We start from the raw sequence: 26,544 nt of genomic DNA, 5'->3' as shown, positions 1-26,544 counted from the left end.
TTTTATATAATTTTCTTGTTGTGGTTTCTTCAGTTGTGTTCACCAGTTAGCCTGCTAGATAATAATATAAGGTTGCAATATCTGTCTTTCTTCAGTGTACTACTTTTCAATAATTTGAAGAAGCTGACTTGCATATTTTAGCATTGATTAAAACAATGTATGCGGATAACAATGGTACTGCTTTTCTTCTGTACTATCTATCTATTTGACAACTACAACACGTATCTGTGTGTGTGCAGGTGAGGAGCAAGGACATACAATCTTATTCAAGCGTGCGCTGTCTCCGCCCATAACACAGCAGATTTAAATATTGTTCTTCCCGGATTAGTCAACAGGGAAGACATTTAACCTCATTGAAATATCCTTTTTTCTCACAGTAGTAAAGTATGAGAAGTACCGAGATGATCGTAAAGTAATCTAACTTCACAACACTGCACTTCGCCTCTAGATTCTGCTTAATTTAATGTGGTTTTGAGCCTCAATGGCGCCCATACATCTTCCTTACTTCTGCCTGTCTGAACTGGAGCGGCGTAATATACGCGTTCTACCTGCGACGCGATGACGTATTTTGTGCGCCAACAGTAACAGAGCAGTGTTGGCGACACATCTTAGCGTTTCACTTGAAAAAAGTTGTATTTGTATACACGAATAAGTATTATACAGCATGACTGTACTTTCGATAGGAGAAATGTAACTGTAGTACAATACGTGTCGGATACAACAGCGCAGTTTCAGTGTGGCGTGAGTGTTTAGTAATGAGTGCTGTGCAACAGAATGAGCTCTTCTGACAGTGCTGCAGACCAGCCCGACGATTACTCTGATCAACAGAAAAATGAACTGGAAGCACTTGCCTCCATCTATGGAGATGATTTTGAGGACTGCGGCAAAAGAAAGCCTTGGAAGGTAGCTTATGTCATGTTCATTTGCATACGTGTGTGATCACAGGAAGGCGCCACGCATCAGCCATAAGAGTGGGCACTGGTAGTATCTGTCCTGGTGATGACCTGATGATGGTTGATTTAAGCCTTGATATATATTTCCACAGCTTAATACCAGTGCATGATTAGTGTTACTATCCCAGGTCCAGCGACGTGACCTGTCACACAAAGCTCAATCGTCTATACTGATGAGTTTGACAGGAATTTGAATACTGCATTGAATCCAGTAGGTTATTAATGTAGCCATTTATTTATGATCTCTCTTAGTAAGCTGTAGAGTCAAGGTTGCTTTGAGCCTAATCTTGTAATCCATTCATACAGCTGAATCAGTATAATCTGGTTCTGCAAACTTCTAATATCACAAACGTCATGCAGGCTTTAAGGTTGATACATAAATAATAAATACAACTGTAAAAGGTGCCTTTTGTTATGTGAAACTTTGAATATATGTATTTAGGTTAAACGCCACCCAGAAGTGTACTTACATCTGCGCCCTAAGGGTTTGAGCTCGAAAGAAGAGGTCTATGTAAGGGTGGATCTGCAAGTTAAATGCCCACCTAAGTACCCTGATGTGTAAGTAGGGCTTCTTTTTACTGTTTTAAACTTTTTTCTGCTTTTCCAAGATCAAAAACCATTAAGACTTTGTATTATGAAGAAAAACTAATTTGTTTGAATAAACTTTTGTCCTGTGGTTGCTTTTAGTCTTTTAGTCTCTTGCCGTGTACTCTGACTTGCTTGGCGATCATTGTGATGGATTAATGACTACACAATCCTAAATGTTTCCTAGTTGCTGTTAATTCTGAGCTCACCACCTTTTCAAAACTGTGAGCTATGCCATGCCAGCCTACTAACATTGAGAGCAATGTGTTTGTTCATGGCCAGTCAGGCAGTTGCAGCTGTTTATTTGAAATATGAATGACAGCTGTTTAGGAGAAAGTTGATCAGGATACTGAGCCATATAGCAGTTCAGTGTAGTAGAGACATGAACTGAGATCTGAGATGGGTTGTTTTTTTAGTTTTTTGAGTTCTATAATAATAATAATAATAATAATAATAATAATAATAATAATAATAATAATAATAAAAGATACTAAAGATGTAGCTGATTTCAAAGAGGCTCAAATCCAGAAGATTTGCTAGAATTCAGTTTATAAAAAACAACAACAACTCTATTACATCTATAGGAATTTGTATTTACTCCCCTCCTTTTCAAATGATTGTATTATAATCAAATTTATGGTATATTCATTGCCCAAATTTTACTTTTACTGGAAATTAAACATGTTTTGTTTGGGCTTCAGGCCTCCAGAACTTGAGCTCAGAAATGCCAAAGGCCTCTCCAATGAAAATCTTCAAAACCTCCAGGCAGAGCTTAACAAGATGGCCGCCGAGCTCTGTGGCGAGGTAAGTCCAGATAGTATCCATTTCTACAACTAACTTAATACATTCCTTATATCACATAAGCAATGGCATATATGTCATATTCAGTAAGTTTTCAGATCAAGGAGGACATTACAGTAGGAGGAAAATTTAGAATCCCTACAGCATCATTCCCTGCATTCCTTGTTCTGCTCCTCTCGTGTCCCTCAGGTGATGATATACCAGCTGGCAGAGCACGTACAGGGCTTCCTCAGTGAGCACAATGTCCCGCCGCCCAAGTCCTTCCATGAGGAGATGCTGAAGAACCAGCGGCGGCAGCAAGAGAGACTGGCCCAGGAAGAGCAGCAGAGGATGGACCAGCAAAGGAAGAGAGAGGAGCAGATGGTAAGATGGTCATGGTCAGTGTCAGGAAGTGGGAGTGTTTGACACAGCCATAGAGAACAGCCTGGCCCAAACCCAGGCAGAAACAATGTTTTTTCTCCAAACCGGCTGACCTGTGGTGTGTGCCATTGCAGTGTAGGTTTATGTTGCTCTTTGAGACTCCCAGTCTGTTTCCATCTCTGACCTCAGTCCAATCTCCATCCAGCATTGAAAGGTTCTGTGAGTTATCCAACAGTGCTGAAAGCAACAAGTGACTATGAATCTTTTGATACAACTTGATACAATTAAGAAAATAATTCTCATCTGCAGTTGGACACTTAGAGCTTGATTTAAAATGCTGAACACAGGTATAAATCAATAGAAAGTCATCTGGATATTGTGTTGCTTTTTAAACAAAATCCGGCCTTTGGTTTGTATCAGCTTTTCATCTTATATTTGCAATTTCCAGTGCATACCTAGCTGACATGTTAAGCTCATAATGAGCAGGTAATGTATTATTGATTTAAGAGCATAACTAGTGGAATTCAGACATAAGAATACATTAAAACATAAGACATATGTTGGAAAGATACAAAGTATAGCTTTTTCTACTGGAAGAAAAAGTTTCAATTTATACATCATTTAATTCCTATTTCAGCAAAATGAGATTCTAGCTGAGATCCAGAGAAGAGAAGAAGAGAAGAGAGAAGAAAAAAAGAGGAAAGAAATGGCCAAACAGGTTGCTTTATTTTAATTGAATTAAATTCTAATTTGGTATATGTGTCTTCTGGTTGCAAGTAAGGTCAAGCGTGACACAAATTTGAACAAGCAGATATCCAGATTCATTTATTTTGTTTAGGTGCATTAAATTAAAATTAAAATGCAGTATAGTATAGTTAAACAAACCTTCGAGGCAAGACACACCCAGGGAACACAGATTGCAGCAGCTGTTGTAAATAATAGTTACTTAGCATAGGTTGACAACTGTACAGTGAGGATGACATTAAAGAGAAGTTGGAGTGGCAGCTGTTAATATGATCATGCAGTTCTTGGTATTAAGCTTTTCTAACTGGGACTCGACAGGAGCGCTTGGAGAGTGTATCTCTGGCCGGCTCAGAGAGCCCTGTGCAAGGGAAGCATCTATCAGGTGTCAGTGTGTGTGCCATAGAGCTGACTGAGCCCAAGAAAGTAGGCAACAATCGAAGACGCACAAATTCCAGTGGGCGCAACAGGTATGTGCCTTATATTTATATATTTAGCACTTCGTGTTTCTTAAAATGGTTTTGAATGTCTTCCATTTGTGTGATATTATTTTAATCATGGTTTTAATAAATCAATTAATACAATTAATTATTGAATTGATAATGTGTGCTGCTCATGTTCAAAGTACTCGTATACCCTTTACTACTTCAAAGTGTATTCTGTATCTTTGTTTCTAGACGCGATCAACATTATTCCTCAGGTAGCAATGATGACAGCCCCAAACCACTTGAGGTTTTGTTCTTCAGTAATGCTGCTTTGGGAGAAATTAATGTACAAAGAGGGAAATGCATTGGTACGTTTTTTTATTAGTATTTGTCATAATTAATTTTAGTAGTACTAGAAGAAGAAGTACAGATTTCACAGTTTTTATATCTCCTTTTTCACACAATAAAATGTCTTCTAGTTAAGGGTTAAAATGTGCTTAAAGTTAAAGTAAATATTTGTGCAGAGATCGCTTATATATTACGTGAAACTGTGCGATTAGACTGAAGTGGGCTGTCTGAACCATTCCAAAGTGACTTCTGTAAAAACAAATACAGAATGTAAGAAGCTGTCCAGAAAGCTTTTTACTTCCATGCGTAAGTATGGGCAAAGAAGACAGAATACTCCCTAGTATGGTTTTACAGCTTCATTTCTCTCATTGTACTTAGACTGATGAGAATTTGTGATAAAGCTAAGCCTCTGTTTTATTCAAACAGTTCATTGCCCCCGCCCCACCCCTCCAAACAACTATATTTCCACTATAGATTTTATGTGTCTAGGTTCTAAAGTGTAATGAGTTCTCAAAACGCACAAAATTCAGATATACATCTAAGCTGATCCTGTCTGTGAATGACTATATTAAATGACTTCGAGGCTTGATCTTTAAAGGCTTACACGTTTATATAGTTAATCTGAATGTTATGGTTCAAGTATTTATGTTTAAGGGTTTCTGACTGCTTAGAAAGTAACACTATGGATAATTTTGTTGCTAATGCAGGGGAGAGCGAGACGTTGGGGCGCAGCGTTTATTATGGCTTCGAGGTGATGGCGGGGGACTTTGTGATTGTATATGAATGGATCCTGAGGTGGAGTAAAAGGATTGGGAAGTTTTTTACAAGCCAGGAAAAGGAAAAAATTGAAAAGTGTAAAAAGCAGGTAAGTGGTGGGTGCACAAATAAAATCCCCCAGGCATAATACATGTCTTGCTTCATTATCCTCTATCTGATTTCTGTAGGTGTTCAATGAGTTTAAAAAATACTTTTTAATCTCTGTATAGATCCAAGGGGCAGAGAATGAACTGAACTCATTGCTGAAACTGGACCACCCCAACCTTGTGCATTACACTGCCTTAAACCACAAGGAACTGGAGGACTGTATTGTAGTTGACCTCTTAGTAGAGAATGTCAGTGGGTCCAGCCTCTCCCAGAGCCTCAGCAAAGGCACTCCCCTTCCCATGGAGAGGGTCCGCCACTACGCCTCACAGCTCCTGGCTGCCCTCGATTACCTCCATACCAACTCGGTGGTGCACAAGCTCCTGTCCTCCTCCAGTGTCCTGGTGGACAGCGAGGGCAACATCAGGCTCACAGACTACAGCATTTCCAAACGCCTGGCCGACATCTGCAAGGAGGACATCTTCGAGCAGACCAGAGTGCGCTTCTGCGAAGACGCGCTGCCCAGCAAGTCGGGGAAGAAGGGCGACGTGTGGAGTCTGGGCCTGTTGCTGCTGGCTCTGAGCCAGGGCCGAGAAGTGAAGGAGTACCCAGTCCTGGTCCCCAGCAGCCTGCCCAGCGAATTCCAGGACTTCCTCAACAAGTAAGAACTGGAATTGGCCTTTGTTTAATGCTTGGCTGGAGCTGAGACAGAGAGACAGGGAGAGTTGAAAGTTACTCATAAATCACAGAATGAATTCCTAGGATAAGTGTGAGCTCATAGGTTTGGGATTTGTTTTCCTTTTTTTCTTCTTTATAACATTAAATATTAACACATTTTTAATTATGTTATTGACATGACATTGCTACACACTTTATTAATAATACCTGTGTGGATATAATATTTCACTGACTGTTCAGGCAGGATTTTAATAAGTTTTATTAATAATATTTGTTTCCTAACTATTAGTCTTTTGGAGTTTAACCTTGTATAAATGTCAATGTCCTATTCATATAACACAATGTATTATAATGTGCTGTATTGTACTATGCAATGCCAGAGTGTCTATAAATGACTATAGTAGTTTTGACGTTTCCATCTCTTGTGTTCTGGGTTTTTCTTTGCAGATGTGTGTGTTTGAACGATGCCGAACGCTGGAACACCCAGCAGCTCCTAGCTCACTCATTTATCAATCCTCCCCTGGTCAAAACCCCGTCGCAGTGCAATGATGACAGCCCTGAAGGTGAGTTTTACTTCTCTTTATTGTTTTATCATGTTGCTTGTACCCCCCCCACTGCCCCATCACTGTAAATTCACTCTATTTTTTTCTGTCCATCATGGATCTCTCTTAATTAAACAAAATCACAATCAAATCATATACATTTTCCTCTCCACAGATACGGGAGTAGACTTTGCATCAACTGTTATACCCCGCACCTACATTCTCAACACACCCTTCAGTACAGACATACAGAAACAGTTTTCACGTTACTACAACGAGTTCGAGGAGCTGCAGCTTCTGGGGAAAGGAGCTTTTGGAGCCGTTATAAAGGTAAAGCAGATAGCAGGGTTTGAAATTCATGTTGGCTTTTAAAATCAGCTAATGGAGAAGATATGACGGGTATTAAGATGTTTTTCTGTTAATTGGATGTAGTTAAAGTGGAAATTTGATTAACTAAATCTAAATTGTTGTTAAAAAGCAAAAAACTTAGTTAAGGAAGAACCAGAGATAATGTACTTATGGGAATTAAATAGATTTAAAGACCCGTAAGTCTAGGTAGGAGACTTCAGTGAAATACTAAAAGAATTAGAAGTTCATGGACAAGAAAACTAATTGCATCTAAGTCTCTGTGTGAAATAATGATTCACCTTTGCTGTGTAATGAAAAGGAGTACAAAAACAGGATCAGATGTAAAACTACCACCTGCTAGCAATCAGCCAACCCTGGTGCAGCATCTGTTGTTCAATTTAAACTTGATGATGCCTTCTCTGTCTGGTGCTGCAGGTCCAGAACAAGCTGGATGGGTGTTACTATGCCGTGAAGCGCATTCAGGTGAACCCGGCCAGCAGACAGTTCCGCAGGATCAAAGGCGAGGTCACGCTGCTGTCGCGGCTGAACCATGAGAACATCGTCCGCTACTACAACGCCTGGATTGAGAGGCACGAGATGCCCTCCTCGGGGGTCCTGAGCAGCGACAGCTCCGAGCCCAAGAGCTTTCCCGAAAAGCCCCTCAGGGACCAGGTGAACGAGCTGGGGCTGGCGGACAATGTGGAAGACAACGCCCCCCCGCCTGCCCTGGCCAGCTCGGTGGAGTGGAGCACCTCCCTGGAGAGGTCCTCAAGTGCCAAGTGCAGCGCTGGAGATCAGGAGTCCAGCGATGACGAGGAGGAGGAGGAGGATGTGTTCTGTGCCTCGTTTCTGTATGTGCCCTGCTTCACAACCTTCTGCTGGCATAGGCTGGTGCGCTTTCAAAAGCCTGCTAGGTCTGCTAGTCCACACATGTTATTGTGTTAGTTCATGAGGTTTATATTAAAGCAGACAAATGCCTCTGTGCCAGTGTGAGGAGATTCTTACTGATGCTTCATATGGTCTAGGTGGGGTCTGAAATCTAGATGCATAGCTTTGAACTTTTGCAAGATACTTATTTGGTTGATATATCATCACTGTCAGGCTGTATGGATCCACTGCTGGATAAAGGCTCCACAAGATGTTTCCACTTGCTTTGATCTAGCTTCCCTTTTCAATGTCACACCTGCAAAGTTTATTATTTCATCTTCCCTTTTATGTGGTGTTCTTCCAGGTATTTTTAATATTTTGGGATCCATTTGATATTTTCCTTTGTCCATCTTTCATCTGTTCTTCTTGCAATGTGTTTGGCCCATTGCCATTTAAACATTGTCATATAAAATTTATATATATAAATTTGCTGCGTTTGATTTGTTACATGGCTCTATTTCAGCCCAGTAAACAGTGACTCTGAAAGTGACATCATTTTTGAAAATGGAGACAGCGGAGATAGTCTTTCCCGGGTTAGTGTTTTGTTAGTGTTTTATATGTGTACTATGCTTACTTTCACACTGGAAATTTAAGAAGATTCATTTTCTTACTGTCTGCCTGTTGAAACTCTTTTAGGTTGAACAAAGTGAAAGGAAAACCACAGAGACCACTAGGAGCAGTGAGCTGGACAACCTGGTTCTGACAGCACATTATCTGTACATTCAGGTCAGGCTCCAGTCTGTTATTTTTCATGGGTGGTTTGTGAGATCCGTGAGTTGCCGAGTTTCAAAACGAGGCCATGCAATCATGCTGAATTCTGTGTCACGAAAAAGAGTGAGGTGAAAATGAGGTAATTCAAATTCAAACTGAGAAACTGTAAAAATATGAAAATAATGAAAAACCTTAATATAATATAAATTAACGCTATCGTATGACATGTATATATTTTCCAATACCATCTTATGTCAAAACCCAATGTAAATACCGTTGATTTCAGAACATTTGAGTTACAGAGCACACAGAGAGTATCTCTTGGTAAACTATTATAAACTGGATTATTGTCCATTCCTATATGGAGTTATGGATTAAAGTTACCTAAGAGTTAAAGGGCACCTTCATTTTCTTTCTTTCTAAGATGGAATACTGTGAAAAAAGCACTTTAAGAGATACTATTGACGAGGGATTGTACCTGGACACCAATCGCCTCTGGAGGCTCTTCAGAGAAATTCTGGATGGCTTGGCTTACATCCATGAGCAGGTCAGTGGCTTCTAGCATCTAAAAAAATTGTTTTGCATTATGTTTTGAACTTTTAGCCCAAGGACGCATTGTACAGCATCAGTTTTATGTAGCAATGTAGGTGCAGATGTTAAATTGTGCGAGGACACAGGAGAGAGATCAGGAGGAAAGAAGCCCGAAGATCTGAGCGAGAGGTGTAATGTGTCGTGCCTGATTATGAGGAGATTGTGCAGGAAAATCATGGGAGAGAAGAAAGCCTGAGGCCTTCCAAGACAGAAAATAAAAGCTGTCAGGTGGTTTACAGTCCTACAATCCAACATTTCCCATCTGCAGAAAAATCGCTGTCAGCTCTCAATTTGCTGCGTGAGCTGTAGAATCTAAAAAAATCAAATGAGTCTTGTAATTCCCTGCAATAGAGAGAATTAAATGCATATGGTGTTATTTGTCAGAATCCCAAGGATATTCACGTTGATGTTGTAATGATTAGTCTGCGGCATCTGCATTTTCTGGATTATTTCAGTTGTTTCCGTATTCTTCTGTTTGTTAAACCATCCCATATAAATAATAGTCTTTGGAAACCTGTATGTCTGAAAGAAAATGTGAAGTATGGCAAGATAAATAAAATGCAGCACGTTTTCTTCACATGGGTCTGTTTCCCCACACAGTTTCCTCCCTTTAGCCTTCAGGAAGTCATTTGATGCAATACCAAGAAGAATAAATGAAATTAAGATAAAACCGAACTCCTTAAAGTGGTGTTTGTTAAGGTTGTAATATTTCTCAATTTGCTGTCCAAAGGGGATGATTCATAGAGACCTAAAGCCTGTTAACATCTTCTTGGATTCCAATGACCATATGAAAATAGGAGACTTTGGATTGGCGACAGATCATCCAGCTAATGTGGTATGGAAGCTTTTTTGCTGTATCTTTTCATCTTTTAGATTTTATTTTATTCTAAATGATTTACATTTTAATACTGAGGTGCTTCTCTTGCACTTTTTCTCACAGGCTGCGGACAAACTTGAAATAGAGGAGAGTGGCTCAGCTATGATGGCTAAGCAAGATGCAACAGGTAACTCAGAGTCAAACTGCTTTTTATGTATTAATATTTCCCTTCTGGAATTATTCAAAAGCTGGAAAGATTGATGTTTTGTATCAGAACCTCCTTTATATGCTCTACCAAATAGCCAGGCTTTTGTTCCCAGATCCAGAGTGTTCTGGTATGAAAAACCTTGGCTCCCTTCCTTTTCTCCACTGAGACAATAATCTCAGCACTGGCAGTTTGTCTTTTCCACTACCCATGTCCTGGAAATCAGTGATTCTGTATAACATAAAAATTGCATCTTTAGAGCCAAATGCTTAACCTGCATTTCAGTTAAAAAGTTTTTTTTTTTTTATAATGATGTTTTCAAATCAGACGGGTTATGATTAAAAAAAAGAAGAAGAATGCTTTCCGTACTCGTTTGTTCCTTTAATAGTTATAGCAGAAATGTAAGCTGACCATAAATTGGCAGGAACTTGAAATGTGTAACTGTTGAAATGAAAAGCAAAAGAGCAGAGCAGTCCTCTAATTAAAAGCCATAAGTATGCAATTACCATTTAAAACCTGGCTTCTTCTTTTGTTTTGTTTTGTTTTGTTTTGGTATGTTTTGATTGGGTGTTTTCAAGGCTGGTTAAAGAGCTATGCTTGAATTCATCTTGTGGAGGAGTGTTTCGATCAGTACTACAGCCAAATTAACTTGTTTAAATTGAACAAATTCCATTTTTTTTTCTGTATGGTCTACAGTATCAGTTACAACTCCCACAAGCCGAGCCAAACTCAGCTGCACTTACGAATGCAGCCACAGCATTGTTTTAGGATGTCACCAAACCGTTTAGCCCTGCCAGGCTGCTTTAGTGTGTGTGTGTCACCTCCCTAGCGGTCTTACATAATGGTGCTATTAATAATGAGCCATTTCATCCTTTCAGACAATATGACTGGTATGGTGGGCACTGCCTTATATGTCAGTCCAGAGGTCCAAGGAAATACCAAAGCTACATACAACCAGGTACAAAATAAAACAAGTAATACAGAAACTAAGCCCTTTTACAGTTCTACAGCTCAGTTGTCACTTGCTTTAGGAATGTGTAGGCTATGTTGCAGTCAGTATTTTAAACCTGTGCTTTTAATATTCTAACTTTAATTCTAATTATTTTTGTTTAGAATTGTGCTACAGAATTTAACCTTTTTTGTCTCCATTTTTATGCATCTGCTTAAGACTGGTTTATTTGTCTGTCTTGCACTGTACATTAAAAAGCTAAATGTCATCCTGTAGAAAGTGGACTTGTTCAGTTTGGGAATCATCCTCTTTGAGATGTCTTACCGCCCAATGACAACGGCATCTGAGCGAATCACTGTGCTCAGCCAGCTACGCTTGGTGAGACACTTCCCCGCTTTTAGTGTATTACATACTTTCCTATACTTGTCTAATCATTCCACACTTAATACATTTAGAAAATGTTTGGAATTTGCTTTTTTCCGTAGCCATCCATTGAGTTTCCAGAGGACTTTGATGAAGCTAAAAGTGGACGACAGGTAATATAATTGTTTTTAAAAGAATATAGAATTAAAATTATAAACTTGCATCCAGATTCTACTTTTTTTTCATTCTTAATCAGGGAGTGGGTCCTTTAGGATGTTTTTCATTTCAAAGAAAGTACGGTGAAGGAAAGGTTACTTGGCAGTGAAGGAGAAAGTCTTGTCACTGATGATGAAAACAACATGTCCTGGAACAAAAAGTGAAAAATCTAAAGTGTTTCTTTTTTTTTTTCTTTTTTTTTTTCCACTCAAGCCTGGTGTGAGTTTTTCAGAATGAGTGAACGTGACGGTTGTATTGGGAATGTGTAGGTTCAGTATGTTCACATTGGCTTTGGGTCTGCCCTGGCAGTCTTGGGACAATCATTGTAATTGAATTCTCAAACCTCACTGCTGCTTTTTCCTTTTACTGGTCTTATAATTATTATTACTTATGGGTTTACTTGAACGATGTGGATTTGTGTGGCAGTAGCTGTTTCATAAAAAATAAAAATAAAAAAACATAATGAAAGTTTTGTATTTTCTTGGTTCCTCCATAGAAGCTAGTCATCCAGTGGCTGCTGAACCACGACCCCGCCCTGCGGCCGACTGCGGTGGAGCTCCTGAAGAGCGAGCACCTGCCCCCCCCTCAGATGGAGGAGTCCGAGCTGCACGAGGTCCTGCAGCACACCATGGCCAACGTCAACGGCAAGGCCTACCGCAACATGGTCAACCAGCTCTTCTCCCAGAGCATCTCCCCAGTCAGCGACTACACCTACGACATGGACCTCTACAAGGTAAGCTGCCCTGGACCCATCCTCCAGCAATACTTTGTTTCTAATGCTACACAAACACCATCCCACTTTCCATAACTACATGTGACTGAATAGAATAGGATGTCTTGTGCTTTTTAATCTATAAAGTTACCATTTTACTAACCTGACAGTGTGTTTACTTTTCCCTCTGCACAGAGAGGCAGGAAAGTGCTGAACATAATCTGAACTACCAGATGGCCTATAGCTTTGAAACCTAAAGCCCATCCGCTGTAGCTAATGATGTTTCCTTATGAAGCAATCCATTATTTCAGTCTGTCGCAACAGGACTAAGATGTTTATGAAATGTTAAACAAATCTGTCCACCTTGGAATCGCTTCGCTGCTACAGTTTGTCAGACGAATAGTGTCTAACTTGGAAATATTTGCAATATGACCCCATTGTCCTTTTAAAATGTATGGTATCATATTGAAAGTCTGGTAATATTAATACATTAAATGCTTATGCGTGTATCATATCATCATGATATTTTTGTCTTTTGTAGGTTAATTTCTCTCCCAGTGTTGCCAAATTACAACAGTATGTGTATGAAGTAATAAGCAGGATCTTTAAAAAACACGGTGAGTAGGACTGTAATTCAAGTGAATTAGACATGATCAAGTTTTGTATTAACTTCCTCCCCCCCCACAACTAAATCCCATTACATATGATGTGTTAACTTTAAAGACCATTAATTTTCATCTCACAGTCATATCAGTTCATTTCAAATGAGTGTTTCCACTTCAAATTATTTTATCACATTCAGCTTGATATCATTTTAAATGTGTGTGGATTTGTTCATTGTCTAACCTACAGTTTGGTTCAGAATAGGTTTCAAGGGTTATCATTGTGCTGATACAAAAATATATGTGAATCTGATTCGTAAGGAAAGGGATTGCTCACCACAAATAATTATTTCCAATTCTAAGGCTGAAAACGCAAAACAAAAAGAATCGTATGGTTGACATTTCAGTTTCTGTTAGCTGATTGCTGGTGAGGTATTTGTTTTCACTTAAGCAGCAGCATTTTCTGTGTTTCAGGAGCAGTGAAGCTACAAACTCCTTTTTTCATGCCAAAGAATAAGAAGCTTTATGAGGGCACAGAATTGGCCTGTTTTATGGACCATAGTGGGATGCTCGTCACATTGCCTTACGACCTTAGAGTAAGTGAAACTCAGTGGAATACTACATTTAACAATCAACTGTACTCTTCTGTTTGGAAAGCTAATATAGTTCAACCAGATATTGATTCAGGTATTTCAATTCTGTATTTATACCGAGTAATCTGCCATCATTTTGACCTTTGCTATGTTTTGGTTTTGTCTCTACTTTAGCTCACATTTGCCAGATTTGTGGCAAGAAATAACATCACAAATTTAAAAAGGTAAGTTATTTGATCAGATGATTCAAAATGAAATATGTCTTTCTGTGTAGCAGTAGGCTTCTGTTGCTTTCTATTAGTTTGTTTGTACATCCTTTTTGTCTTTGTTGCTGTGCAGATACAGTATTGAGAGAGTTTTCCGTCCCCGCAAGCTCGATCGCTCTCATCCGCGGGAGCTCTTGGAATGTGCTTTTGACATTGTTACATCCACATCCAACAACCTTCTGCCAGATGCAGAGACGATATACACCATCTCTGAAATCATCCAGGAGTTTCCTGTCCTTCAGGTAAATTCCTGCTTTTGTTCCATTACTTGTTTTCAGATCTTTGCTGCTTAAGAATTTTACTTACAGACTTTACTTTAGACATTATCAGTACATTTTAAGTTTTTTCAGTCACTTTTTACAGTAAGGGAGACTTGTTGCATTTTTACATGTTTGATGTCAGTGCAGGGACAGCTAGTTAATGCTGTATGTTGTTTTCACAGGAAAGAAACTACAGTATTTACCTGAACCATACGAGCTTGCTCAAAGCCATCCTGCTGCATAGTGGAGTACCCGAGGACAAGCTCAGCCAATCTTCCAGTATTCTCTGTGATGCCATGGTGAGATTTTACTTCAAATTGTGGCTGTTTAGTGACACAGTGAGGGTTCATTAGATTCTCCAGCTGTACAGAATGGCATCAGAATGAAAAGAAAGGAGGGAGGGATGGAAACTTATATCCAAAAGGAAGAAGGGAGGAGTTTTGATTCTCCAGACCACAAGGGAGGGAGCCACCTACTGGTCCACAATAACTACCAGTAAAAACATGTTTCTCTCTGGTATAAAATAAGAACCAAATCTAGTATTGCTTTGCTTTACAAACCAGCAATTGTCCAAGGTTTTATGGGTATTCATTTACCCTTTTTCTTTTGTCCTATTTGGCTAGACATGTGTTCCCAAAATGCTTTTCCCTTTTTTTTTTGTATATATATGATATCTGTTATATAAACAATCTGTGGAAGCTGTTTTTTTTTTACCTTTAATCTTAAGTGATTGTTCAGGAAATTCAGGGAGTGAAATTGGATTTCTGTCACAGTCGATAAAAGTTTTCTCATCAACCTTGTCCTTTGCCCTTTGTTTTGCCTCAGAGTGAAAAGCTGACACAACGTGAAGTAGAAGCTAAGTTTTGTAACTTGGCCCTTTCCACCAACAGTGTAAGTTCATTTGGGTCTTTGAAACCAACCCTTAATATTTTCTACTTAATCAAAACCTTTGACTGATTTCCAAAAATAATCTGTATATTTTGTCCTTGAATTGCAGTTACAGACGCTGTACAAATTCATTGAGAAGAAAGGGGAGCTGAGAGAACTAATTCCTGTGATCAACACCCTGACCAAACAGAAGACTGCAGTAACTCAACTGGCCAAGCAGGGGGTGAAAGACCTGGAGGAGATCACAGGGCTGCTGCAGAAACTGGGAGTCAAACTTCAGGTCCAATGAGTCCATCTTGGCCCTCTAATATTCATATAAGCAAATATTTTGTGGGGGAAAAAAAGTAGTAACAACGAGACCATGCCATGTTTGTTTCACCACAGGTCGTGATAAACCTGGGCCTGGTGTATAAAGTGCAGCATCACAGCGGAGTCATTTTTCAGTTTGTAGCATTTGTGAAGCGCAGACACCGCACTGTGCCGGACATTGTGGCAGCTGGAGGAAGATACGACCACCTGGTATGTTATGCTTTACTTATATATAGCACATTAAAGTAAAGTACAAGAAGATTAAAGTTTGTAACCAGGGTTAAAATAAACATTACACCTGATGGCTGAAGATAGAAATCAGTGAGAGTTAAAAGAAAGGATAGCAGGGGTTATAAAGAATAGCTTCCCTTAAGAGAAAGCAATAGAGTGCGTTGTTATTCTTCAGGATTAATTTCAGAAGTGTGACCCCTGATTTCACTGGTTTCGCTCTAGATCCCAGAGTTCCGTGGCCCAGAGTCCACTGCACCCGTCCCTGCTGCTGTGGGGGCCAGTCTGGCACTGGACAAGGTGTGTGTTGCCTTAGCCAACATGGAAGAACCGGTAAGTCTCTCATAACATTTTTATGACCTCATTTAATCTACTGATGCTGGAGAATCGACAAACCCTTTTTCTGGGCAGGAAAGAAGTATCCTTAAAATGTAGCAGACACCACTTGATATACTTCTTAAAATTACAGAACTAAACACTTTTGATATTTAATGTGAATGATCAACTCTTTGGTGTTTTAAACTTACCCACCCCTTCCCCAAAGTTTAAAATGCACGAGATAAACATAACAAAAGGGAGCACTGTGGAGTTGTGGTTAGGGCTCTGGACTCGCAACTGCAAGGTACTACACTTAGATTGCTCCAGTAAAATGCCCAGCTGTATAAATGGGTACAAATGTAAGTCGCCCTGGATAAGAGCGTCTGCTAAATGACAAATAATGTAAAATGTAATGATAGGTGGGAAGGGAGTCTTATTCAGGTTCTCTGAATACTCTCTAACAAAGTAATACCTTCTGAACATCATAAATCTCTAATTTAAGATTTGTTTCAAAGCCATAGGTGGGAGCCTCTCAGTGCAGGGATATTTTTGCTAGATATGCTCTGTAAACATATGGGAGCAAAGTGCAATTGTCCCAGGCCCTTCATTTTTTAAACCAACATATGTCTTTAATTTAATTTGATTTTAAGCAAAATTGACTAATGTTAATATTTTTTCTGTTGTTTGACCTAGCCATTAGTAAGCTCCTGTGACGTGTTAGTGGTTCCTGTGGGCCAGTCTTCAATGGCTCGAGCCATCCACACCATTCAGAAGCTGTGGAATGCTGGCGTGTCAGCTGATATCATATATGACGTGTCACAGGTCAGTCATCAAATGCACATATTGCCGTCGGCCTGCTAAAGTTGACTTTAGCGGTGGAGTACCTTGTTTTCAGATAACATTTTTGTCTACTTGCCAACTGTTATATGCCAAAGTATAGTTGTGTACGACAGATATAAGGGATTTTGTTTTTGCATTGTGTTTTGTGTTGTGTTTTAATTGGTGTGCATATTAAAGTGGAGGCCAATTGATATGTTTTAGCTTGTATACACAGAGATCAGATTTGTGTTGATACAACAGATTTTCCTTGTAAAAATGAAGTTTAGTAAAGTATTTAAGTTAACTGTAATAAGTGATTTCTACCAGCAGGTGGTAATGTTTTGTTCATCTCACATGTATAACTAAGACTTAAGAGTTTGTATCTTCAGTATTGCAGTAAAAGCATTTTGAAAATTGTACCGAAATAACAATTAATTTTACAGGTAGGGAAATCGTTGAATGTGATATGTGAAGGATATAAATTAGAATTGTGGTGTAATTGATATTGTGACTATTTATATTCCGGAGTCTTAGGTTTGATGTGTTTGTATAGAGCATTGGCAATCAAAAGTATCAACTCAAATGAGGGAGGCACGTTTATAGAGAAATATGTATTATAATTGTCTTAATGGTTTTGTAAATAATGCAGTTTATGCAATTCATGGGCATGTTGCTGTCCCAAGATAGGATGTATTAGCTCAAACTCTGTCAAGTTGCTTGGGGATCACCTATGGACAGCAAGTTTCAAGTCTTTCCACAGATTCTCAATAGGATTCAAGTCAGGAATTTGACTGGGCCACTCAAGGACATTCAGTTTATGATTCTTAAGCCACTCCAGTGTAGATTTTCCTGCTAAAAGGTGAATTTCTACCCCAGTATTAGCCGAATGAAACAGGTTTTCCTCTAGTATTTGCCTGTACTTTGCTCCATCGATTTTTCCTTTAATCCTAATCAGTCCCTGCTGAGGCGAAGCATCACTATAGCTTGAGGGATGGTGTTGACTGGGACATGTGCTACATTGCGTCTGTACCAAATGTAACACATGGCAGTTAGACCAATAATTTTCAATTTAGTCTTGTGACGTTTGCAGGCTTTGTTGCAAACTCCATGAAGGCTTTGAGATTGGTACTGGTACTGGTTTCCTTCAATTGCACCCTGCCATACAGGCTTGTTTTGTGAAGTGTTCTGGGTATTGTTGACTGATGCACATTTTCTCCCATCTCAGCCATTGAATTCTGTAGCTCTTTCAAAGTTGACTTAATTTAATTTAGGTTTGCCACAGCAAAAGGGTTTGAATACTTGCTTGGTGTGATGTGTCATGACTTTAATATTATCCATTTTTATTTAATATTATTAGGGCTGCTTCGATGAATCGGGTATATTAATCAACTAATGAATTGATTGACGATCTTTTCTCAATTTAATCAAGCACAGTGTATTCAGGAACACAGAGTAATCCAAATTAAATTGTTCAAACTGACCAGCCCTGCGCATCTAGTGTTACATGATAAAGGTGAATCATGCAAGAGATCACATCACAAGAGCTACAGTATCTGCGCACAAACTGCAGTGTTAAAAGCCACTAATAGAAAAACTACAGTCTAGCTTTGGATTCAGAAGGAAATATTGAAGACAAAGTAAAGGTTTTCTATTTCATTTGAAAGAAATGCTTTTCTTAAAAGGGCAGTTTGTGCAGTTTACAGTATCATTTGCGAGCAAACACTGTATGCTGTAGCGAGAGGGAAAGGAGAATCCTCTGCCATGTTGTGGCTAAACGGTATTAGTTTTTGCATTATAATTATAATTTTTATTTAGTATAGCTCTCAAGCATTGAGGCCCCATCTCAAACTCTGAATCATTGTCTCTAAAATCTATCATGCATTGATAAATAATCTGGGCACCCCTCAATGTCACGCATTGTCGATAAACTCTCTCTCTATGATTGTTTTTTTTTTTAATATACATTTCCATTTTATTTTTGTTACCATTACATTAAGAATTGTTATAGGCTACTGTAATATCAATGCCTAGTATTTATTAAAGTATTACTGTGTAGCACAACCACTTAAAGACCATTACACTTATTTAATAAGTGCCCAGTTAATCTACCGATTAATCAACTAATGGCCATTGATCATTTATTTTAATCGACTGACAGCCCTAAATATTATTTCTCTCTTTATGTGTGGAGTAGGTTGTGTATATAACATATGAGTCCCTACTTCAAAAACAGTTTCGCAAGGCACTGTCTGTAGCTTTATTTCTCACGTGTCGCACGGCTGCCTCGTTCTGCGTGTTTTCCGTTACCATTTCATTGCAACACTGGGCCAATACGTCAGCCATGTGCTTGTAGCAGGACTTGGCAGCTCAGCCAGCAGGGAGCTCTCCCTTTCTTTGGCCCCACTTGCTTACTGCTTTAAAAACTCGGACAGTCTTAATTTGCCAAAAGCTATACCCCTAGAGCCCAAGAACAACAAGGGAGCTCAGCCAGTTTCAGGTTACATCGCATACACTGGAAGATACAACTTCTATCATTAGAACACAAATTTTGTGTGCTGTATTATTAATAAGCATACTAGTTTATTAGAACCGGCAGCTAGCAAGGCCAGGCAGTGAACTGTCACTGGGAAGCCATACTCCAATGCTGTATCATTTAAGTTGTTGGCGCACTCTCCTCATTGTTAACACCTTACACATGCTCTGGTTTACAGTCCTGAAATCTAGTAAGTGGTAATTCGGACTCTAGAGAGTTTCAGGGTTTTACTTTTTACTACCCAAACATGGCCAAGCTTTTCCATATGCTACTTTAAAATCATGTGGCAAAAACCTGGTCAGTATTTAAATATTTACAGACTTACAGTACAAATACAACATATATTCCTTTTTTATTTTTTATTAAACAGCAGATAATAGGTGGCGAGGGAGAAATATTGGCTAGTTTCAGGATACTTCATGTTGTAAACCACAAAACCCTTCTTTCTCTGTGGAATTGGAGTTCACTTGCTTGGTTTGATGTGTTTGGTTCTTCTAGAACATCTTCCATTTGTAAATGACTCTAAATTTTATTTTCAGGAAGATATGAAAGCAGTACTTTGGCTCTAAAATCTGTGATAACTTTGTAAAATAAAATTAAATATTACTTTATACATATAGATATATTTAGATTTTCAAAGCACACATTCTTGTTATGGCTCTACTATGCTGGCAAATTCATTTCAGGGTTCAGATTCATCGGTGTATATAATGGGCACATTTTTGAGCTCCATAGGGATCTTACTGATGCTCCCCTGTGCCGCGCAGCACAGCAGTCCGCTTCTGTTTGGATATAAATACCAGTAAACAGCTGGAAAGGAAACTGACTGATGCCCTTCCAAGCCTGGCTAAAAGGTCAATTTCCTCCATTAAGTCCCTTAGTAAATGGCCTCTTGTATTCTTCTCTTTTAAGTCACTATGCCGGGTGCTGCAGCTTCTGTTTTAATCAAGCCCATGAAAGTGGATTTGTGAAAAACTGATTCATGAAACACTCCATTGGTACGGATGCCCTTCTGGGACTCAATTACTTAATTACTCGATTAATAGTATTTCTAGTGTAAGAGGAAATATATTGGGCTTTTCAGTGCATGCAATGTGTTGGAGAATATTAAGACGTGTTGTATTGTTGTGGGTGTCCCTCCTCGTTGGCCATTGCTGAGTTATACAAAGTGAAGTGGTTTGAATCTTGATTGGGTGGCTGATCTTTGCTTGGCACCAACAGTGCAATGTTGCAGTTGAGGGTTAATTAACTGGGGTTGCTTTGCCATGACATCACTGAGGACAAACAGTACTGATGAGAGTAAATTGGCATATAATATTCAGAGACTTGCCTGGAGTCTAACAATGGCCAAGGGCCAAATTGTGATGGCTGGACGACTAATTCAGAGCATCTCCAAAACAGCAGCTCTTGTGGGGTGTTCCCGGTCTGCAGTGGTCAGTACCTATTAAAAGTGGTCCAAGGAAAGAAAAGCAGTGAACCGGCGACAGTGTCATGGGCGGCCAAGGCTCATTGATGCACGTGGGGAGCGAAGGCTGGCCCATGTGGTCCGATCCAACAGACGAGCTACTGTAACTCAAATTGGTGAAAAAGTTAATGCTGGTTCTGATAGAAAGGTGTCAGAACACACAGTGGATTGCAGTTTGTTGTGTATGGGGCTGCGTAGCCGCAGACCAGTCAGGGTGCCCACGTTGACCCCTGTCCACTGCCGGAAGCGCCTACAATGGGCACGTGAGCATCAGAACTGGACCATGGAGCAATGGAAGAAGGTGGCCTGGTCTGATGAATCACGAGTTCAAGATGTTGACGTGGCCTCCAAATTCCCCAGATCTCAATCCAATCGAGCATCTATGGGATGTGCTGGGCAAACAAGTCCGATCCATGGAGGCCCCACCTCGCAACTTACAGGACTTAAAGGATCTGCTGCTAACGTCTTGGTGCCAGATACCACAGCACACCTTCAGAGGTCTAGTGGAGTCCATGGCTCGACGGGTGCTTTTCAACAGGGCTGTTTGTGTTGCATTTAGTAACCTGGCAGTGTCTTTATTCCGTGTGCCCGTGTGTAGCTGGCTGAAAAGCGAGGGTCATCTTATAGATGCTGAATTGTAATGCAAACAGCAGTCTAAATGCCAGAAAGCCTGCTCTACACCTAATACCAAAAATGTAATTCAAAAGGAAAGTTAGAAACTTGCTGAGCTGATCAGAGGACAGGCAGACGAGTTTTATCGCAATGTGCACATATACATTAACAATAAAAAAAAAAAATACTTTTGCAATATACTGTGTAAACAGATGTATAAATCGGTATGCACATATGTTAGCAGACATAAAATTATAACACATGAATGACCAGTTATAAAAATAGCATCAAACTGAAATATTAAAAAAAGAAAGCACTTCAGTCTGTCTATTACAGATGTATCAATGCAGAAAACGTGCTTTTCAACACTCCAGTGCCTTAATACAAAATAATTAGCATTCATGATCAAACAGGTGACTGATCAAGGCATTGATCCAGAGACATGGGTTGGCAACGAGATCAAGATTGAATTCCAAAGGAAAGTTAGAAACTTGCTGATCAGGAAAGACAGGCGAGAGCTATAGCAGTACAAATCTGCTAATAAAATAAATAATAATAATAATACATTAACGATGTCTAGAAAATCACTGTTTCGGGAATCAACACGATTATAACTCTTTCACAATGTTTAATGTTATTACAAATCCCAGATTGTCGGCTATATTATGTTCAGTAGGCTATAGCCTACCACAAACTGCGGGTCCAGCAGTTGGAGAAGAAACTATTTATAACTTATTAATTGTGAGGTGTTTACAGCTTAAACAGTCTATATGCATTTAATTTAAATATGTATTAATGTGTAAGGAAGAATATGAGGGATACATTCACATATGCAGAGATATTTACTGTTAAACTGTTTTTAGTGTTATTTTATGCTCCTTTTATCTGACATATGTATTAATTGTATTCTATTGTGTGAATAAACTACTCTTTGGAGCATCTTTTTGAATTACACATCAATATTCTTCCTTTAACTGAAGGGGACGTGTGGGGTGGTTTCAGTATTTGTACTCTATTTCCCTTATATACAACATCATTAAAAAATGATAAAAAAAATATATCATAATAAAACGATAGATGAATAAAATAAATAATCAGAATATATATATTTATCCATTTAATTTTTATTTAATTATTAACGTAGGACCATGTATTTTGTTATTTATTTAGGCAAGAATTACCCTCCATATGTATTTACTGAATTGATTATTTACCTTCAAAAACTGACTACAACTGGTTTAAAAGTCTGTGTGTAATTTGTAACTGAATATGTAAATTGCTGATGCATATGCAAATTGCTGATGAACAGTCGCCGGTGATGGAAAGAGGGGATCCCCTAATTTTTTCCTCTGTTGTGTTTCTGTCTATAGTCACAAGAAACTGTGCTGGAGCACTGCAGACAAGCTGGGATCACCTGCATAGCGCTGGTCTCCGATAAAGAGGGAAACTATATCAAGGTAGAGGGCTTTGTTCAAAATTTGTGAGTAAGGGTCAACTATATTGACTGTGGTCATGTTGGTGTTTTTTTTGCTGTAAAGTTATAACTGAAAAGTTATGTTCAGTTTGTGTAGGCGTGCAGTTCAGTTTAATTGAACGAAAACATTTCCAAGCTTTGATGCAACAAATAGGAAAAGTCCAAAATCTGGACTTTAATAACTCTCCTCAGATACTTTGATGTTAACTGAAATCCAGATTTCTTGGCAACCATGGACTGGTTACTGTGTTACTAGCTCAGTATAAAGACATGCCATTTTCTTTATCAGTGTGTCAGTTTGATTATGGGATATATTTTATTATGAGGATGAGGTCATTTAATTAATAAAATAATATTTACAGAAGGGGTAAATTATTGAACATATTTGAGAATGTCTTGAGCAAGCAGGGAACATAGACACTTTTTTTTTTTTTTTTTTTTTATAATTTATTTAGGTCAAATCCTTTGAAAAGGACAGGCAGTCAGAGAAACGGATTCCAGAGACAGATTTGGTGGACCACATTATTCAGAGATGTCGGACCAAATTATGCGATGAAAGGAGCTGCAGGTAAGATTATAGTGATTGATACTGTGTGTGTGTGTGTATATGTGTATATGTACACTCACCTAAAGGATTATTAGGAACACCATACTAATACTGTGTTTGACCCCCTTTCGCCTTCAGAACTGCCTTAATTCTACGTGGCATTGATTCAACAAGGTGCTGAAAGCATTCTTTAGAAATGTTGGCCCATATTGATAGGATAGCATCTTGCAGTTGATGGAGATTTGTGGGATGCACATCCAGGGCACGAAGCTCCCGTTCCACCACATCCCAAAGATGCTCTATTGGGTTGAGATCTGGTGACTGTGGGGGCCAGTTTAGTACAGTGAACTCATTGTCATGTTCAAGAAACCAATTTGAAATGATTCGACCTTTGTGACATGGTGCATTATCCTGCTGGAAGTAGCCATCAGAGGATGGGTACATGGTGGTCATAAAGGGATGGACATGGTCAGAAACAATGCTCAGGTAGGCCGTGGCATTTAAACGATGCCCAATTGGCACTAAGGGGCCTAAAGTGTGCCAAGAAAACATCCCCCACACCATTACACCACCACCACCAGCCTGCACAGTGGTAACAAGGCATGATGGATCCATGTTCTCATTCTATTTACGCCAAATTCTGACTGACCATCTGAATGTCTCAACAGAAATCGAGACTCATCAGAGCAGGCAACATTTTTCCAGTCTTCAACTGTCCAATTTTGGTGAGCTTGTGCAAATTGTAGCCTCTTTTTCCTATTTGTAGTGGAGATGAGTGGTACCCGGTGGGGTCTTCTGCTGTTGTAGCCCATCCGCCTCAAGGTAACGAGTGGTTATTTCAGTCAAAGTTGCTCTTCTATCAGCTTGAATCAGTCGGCCCATTCTCCTCTGACCTCTAGCATCAACAAGGCATTTTCGCCCACAGGACTGGCGCATACTGGATGTTTTTCCCTTTTCACACCATTCTTTGTAAACCCTAGAAATGGTTGTGCGTGAAAATCCCAGTAACTGAGCAGATTGTGAAATACTCAGACCGGCCCGTCTGGCACCAACAACCATGCCACGCTCAAAATTGCTTAAATCACCTTTCTTTCCCATTCAGACATTCAGTTTGGAGTTCAGGAGATTGTCTTGACCAGGACCACACCCCTAAATGCATTGAAGCAACTGCCATGTGATTGGTTGGTTAGATAATTGCATTAATGAGAAATTGAACAGGTGTTCCTAATAATCCTTTAGGTGAGTGTATGTATATATATATATATATATGTACAGTACTGTGTAAAAGTTTTAGGCAGGTGTGAAAATATGCTGTAAAGTAAGCGTGCTTTCAAAAATAGACATGTTAATAGATTATATTAATCAATTAACTGAAGTCAGTGAACAGAAGAAAAATCTACATCAAATCCATATTTGGTGTGACCACCCTTTGCCTTCAAAACAACATCAATTCTTCTAGGTACACTTGCATAAAGTCAGGGATTTTGTAGGCATATAGTCAGGTGTACGATTAAACAATTATACCAAACAGGTGCTAATGATCATCAATGCAATATGTAGGTTGAAACACAATCATTAACTGAAACAGAAACAGCTGTGTAGGAGGAATACAACTGGGTGAGGAACAGCTAAACTCAGCTAACAAGGTGAGGTTACTGAAGACAGTTGACTGTCAAAAGTCATACACCATGGCAAGACTGAGCACAGCAACAAGACACAAGCTAGTTATACTGCATCAGCAAGGTCTCTCCCAGGCAGAAATTTCAAGGCAGGCAGGGGTTTCCAGATGTACTGTCTAAGCTCTTTTGAAGAAGCTCAAAGAAACGGGCAACATTGAGGACCGTAGACGCAGTGGTCGGCCAAGGAAACTTACTGCAGCAGAAGAAAGACACATCGTGCTTACTTCCCTTCACAATCGGAAGATGTCTAGCAGTACCATCAGCTCAGAATTGGCAGAAAACAGTGGGACCCTGGTACACCCATCTACTGTCCGGAGAAGTCAGGTCAGAATTGGCCTTCATGGAAGACTTGCGGACAGAAAGTCATACCTCCGATGTGGCAACAAGGCCAAGGGACTCGACTATCCATGAAAACACAGGAACTGGGGTGCAGAAAAATGGCAGCAGGTGCTCTGGACTGATGTGTGAAAATGTGAAATATTTGGCTGTAGCAGAAGGCAGTTTGTACGCTGAAGGGTTGGAGAGCGGTACACGAATGAGTGTCTGCAGGCAACAGTGAAGCATGCTGGAGGTTCCTTGCAAGTTTGGGGCTGCATTTCTGCAAATGGAGTTGGGGATTTGGTCAGAATTAATGGTCTCTTCAGTGCTGAGAAGTATAGGCAAATACTTATCCATCATGCAGTACCATCAGGGAGGCATCTGATTGGCCCCAGATTTTCTCTTCAGCATGACAACAACCCCAAACATACAGCGACAGTCATTAAGAACTATCTTCAGTGTAAAGAAGAACAAGGAGTCCTGGAAGTGATGGTATGGCCCTACAGAGCCCTGATCTCAACATCATCGAGTCTGTCTGAGATTACAAGAGAGAGAAGCAACTGAGGCTGCCTAAATCCACAGAACTGTGGTTAGTTCTCCAAGATGTTTGGGCCAACCTACCTGCCGAGTTCCTTCAAAAACTGTGCCAGTGTACCTAGAAGAATTGATGCTGTTTTGAAGGCAAAGGGTGGTCACACCAAATATTGATTTGATTTAGATTTTTCTTCTGTTCACTCACTTTGCATTTAGTTAAATTATAAATATAATCTATTAACATTCTGTTTTTGAAAGCATTCTTAGTTTACAGCATTTTTTCACACCTGCCTAAAACTTTTGCACAGTACTGTATATGTCCCCATTATGAATTGTAATAAATGCTGAAAACAATGTCTTTTCACTCATCCCTTCAAAATATACAAATGGTATATTTCCCTTTCCCTTTTCCTGAACTAATAATGAAGTAATTTACATGTTTTTATGTTTTCTATATCTCCTTTCACAGAGAAATCTCTGAAAGTGTTTCACTTCAGAATCCCAAGGGATCACTTTTGACTCCTTCAGGTTCAGTATATTTAATATTTACCGTAAATCATTACTGTATTCTCTTTCAGGTAATTGTTTTGTCGTGTAATTTTATGGTTTAACCCTATGTCTTGGAAATGCTAAAGGAGTATTTACTAGTTTTAGGAAAAATATTTAGACATTGTTAGATCTTTAATGTACTGGATCTGGGGGTGTTATTTGTTGAAAATTAAAAACAGAAATGTAGGAAATTCAAACTGACCTAGTCTTAATGATATTGCTTGGAGTGGTTTAGTCAGGTTTTTTTTTTTTGTTAAGTAATTTCCAAGCCAGGAAAGGAGTTCCTGACAGATAGACTAGGCCACGGAAAGGTGAGGCCATAGGAACTTGCCTATTCTGTGGGCCGCAAAATTAAATGAAGAAAATGTGTCCTGTCATTCAAGACATTTTACAGTTGCTGAGTCATTTCAGTGAGCC

At 39.3% G+C, this 26,544-nt stretch overlaps 1 protein-coding gene across 1 annotated transcript in view; it reads left to right on the top strand.

The window, feature by feature from the left end:
- Positions 1-440: 440 nt before the first annotated feature.
- The window catches only part of eif2ak4 (eukaryotic translation initiation factor 2 alpha kinase 4), a 30,383-nt gene continuing 4,279 nt past the window's right edge, over positions 441-26,544 (top strand). The window contains exons 1-34 of the mRNA XM_066694882.1: positions 441-903; positions 1,396-1,511; positions 2,240-2,342; positions 2,529-2,702; positions 3,337-3,417; positions 3,762-3,910; positions 4,118-4,233; positions 4,921-5,078; positions 5,200-5,735; positions 6,200-6,315; positions 6,470-6,624; positions 7,078-7,493; positions 8,033-8,102; positions 8,206-8,295; positions 8,705-8,827; positions 9,602-9,706; positions 9,812-9,875; positions 10,772-10,851; positions 11,119-11,220; positions 11,328-11,378; positions 11,918-12,154; positions 12,675-12,750; positions 13,210-13,331; positions 13,503-13,552; positions 13,668-13,836; positions 14,037-14,153; positions 14,680-14,745; positions 14,852-15,022; positions 15,127-15,261; positions 15,505-15,612; positions 16,291-16,419; positions 22,397-22,483; positions 22,956-23,068; positions 26,048-26,106. Of these exons, the coding sequence (XP_066550979.1) occupies positions 775-903; positions 1,396-1,511; positions 2,240-2,342; positions 2,529-2,702; positions 3,337-3,417; positions 3,762-3,910; positions 4,118-4,233; positions 4,921-5,078; positions 5,200-5,735; positions 6,200-6,315; positions 6,470-6,624; positions 7,078-7,493; positions 8,033-8,102; positions 8,206-8,295; positions 8,705-8,827; positions 9,602-9,706; positions 9,812-9,875; positions 10,772-10,851; positions 11,119-11,220; positions 11,328-11,378; positions 11,918-12,154; positions 12,675-12,750; positions 13,210-13,331; positions 13,503-13,552; positions 13,668-13,836; positions 14,037-14,153; positions 14,680-14,745; positions 14,852-15,022; positions 15,127-15,261; positions 15,505-15,612; positions 16,291-16,419; positions 22,397-22,483; positions 22,956-23,068; positions 26,048-26,106 (4,573 nt within the window). The 5' untranslated portion in view covers positions 441-774. The remainder of the gene's footprint in view (positions 904-1,395; positions 1,512-2,239; positions 2,343-2,528; positions 2,703-3,336; positions 3,418-3,761; positions 3,911-4,117; positions 4,234-4,920; positions 5,079-5,199; positions 5,736-6,199; positions 6,316-6,469; positions 6,625-7,077; positions 7,494-8,032; positions 8,103-8,205; positions 8,296-8,704; positions 8,828-9,601; positions 9,707-9,811; positions 9,876-10,771; positions 10,852-11,118; positions 11,221-11,327; positions 11,379-11,917; positions 12,155-12,674; positions 12,751-13,209; positions 13,332-13,502; positions 13,553-13,667; positions 13,837-14,036; positions 14,154-14,679; positions 14,746-14,851; positions 15,023-15,126; positions 15,262-15,504; positions 15,613-16,290; positions 16,420-22,396; positions 22,484-22,955; positions 23,069-26,047; positions 26,107-26,544) is intronic.

This window comes from Amia ocellicauda, chromosome 21 (assembly GCF_036373705.1).
Source record: "Amia ocellicauda isolate fAmiCal2 chromosome 21, fAmiCal2.hap1, whole genome shotgun sequence".
Classification (NCBI taxonomy): Eukaryota; Metazoa; Chordata; class Actinopteri; order Amiiformes; family Amiidae; genus Amia; species Amia ocellicauda.
The sequence above is the reverse complement of the archived record's forward strand: the minus strand, read 5'-3'. Positions and strand labels throughout refer to the sequence as shown.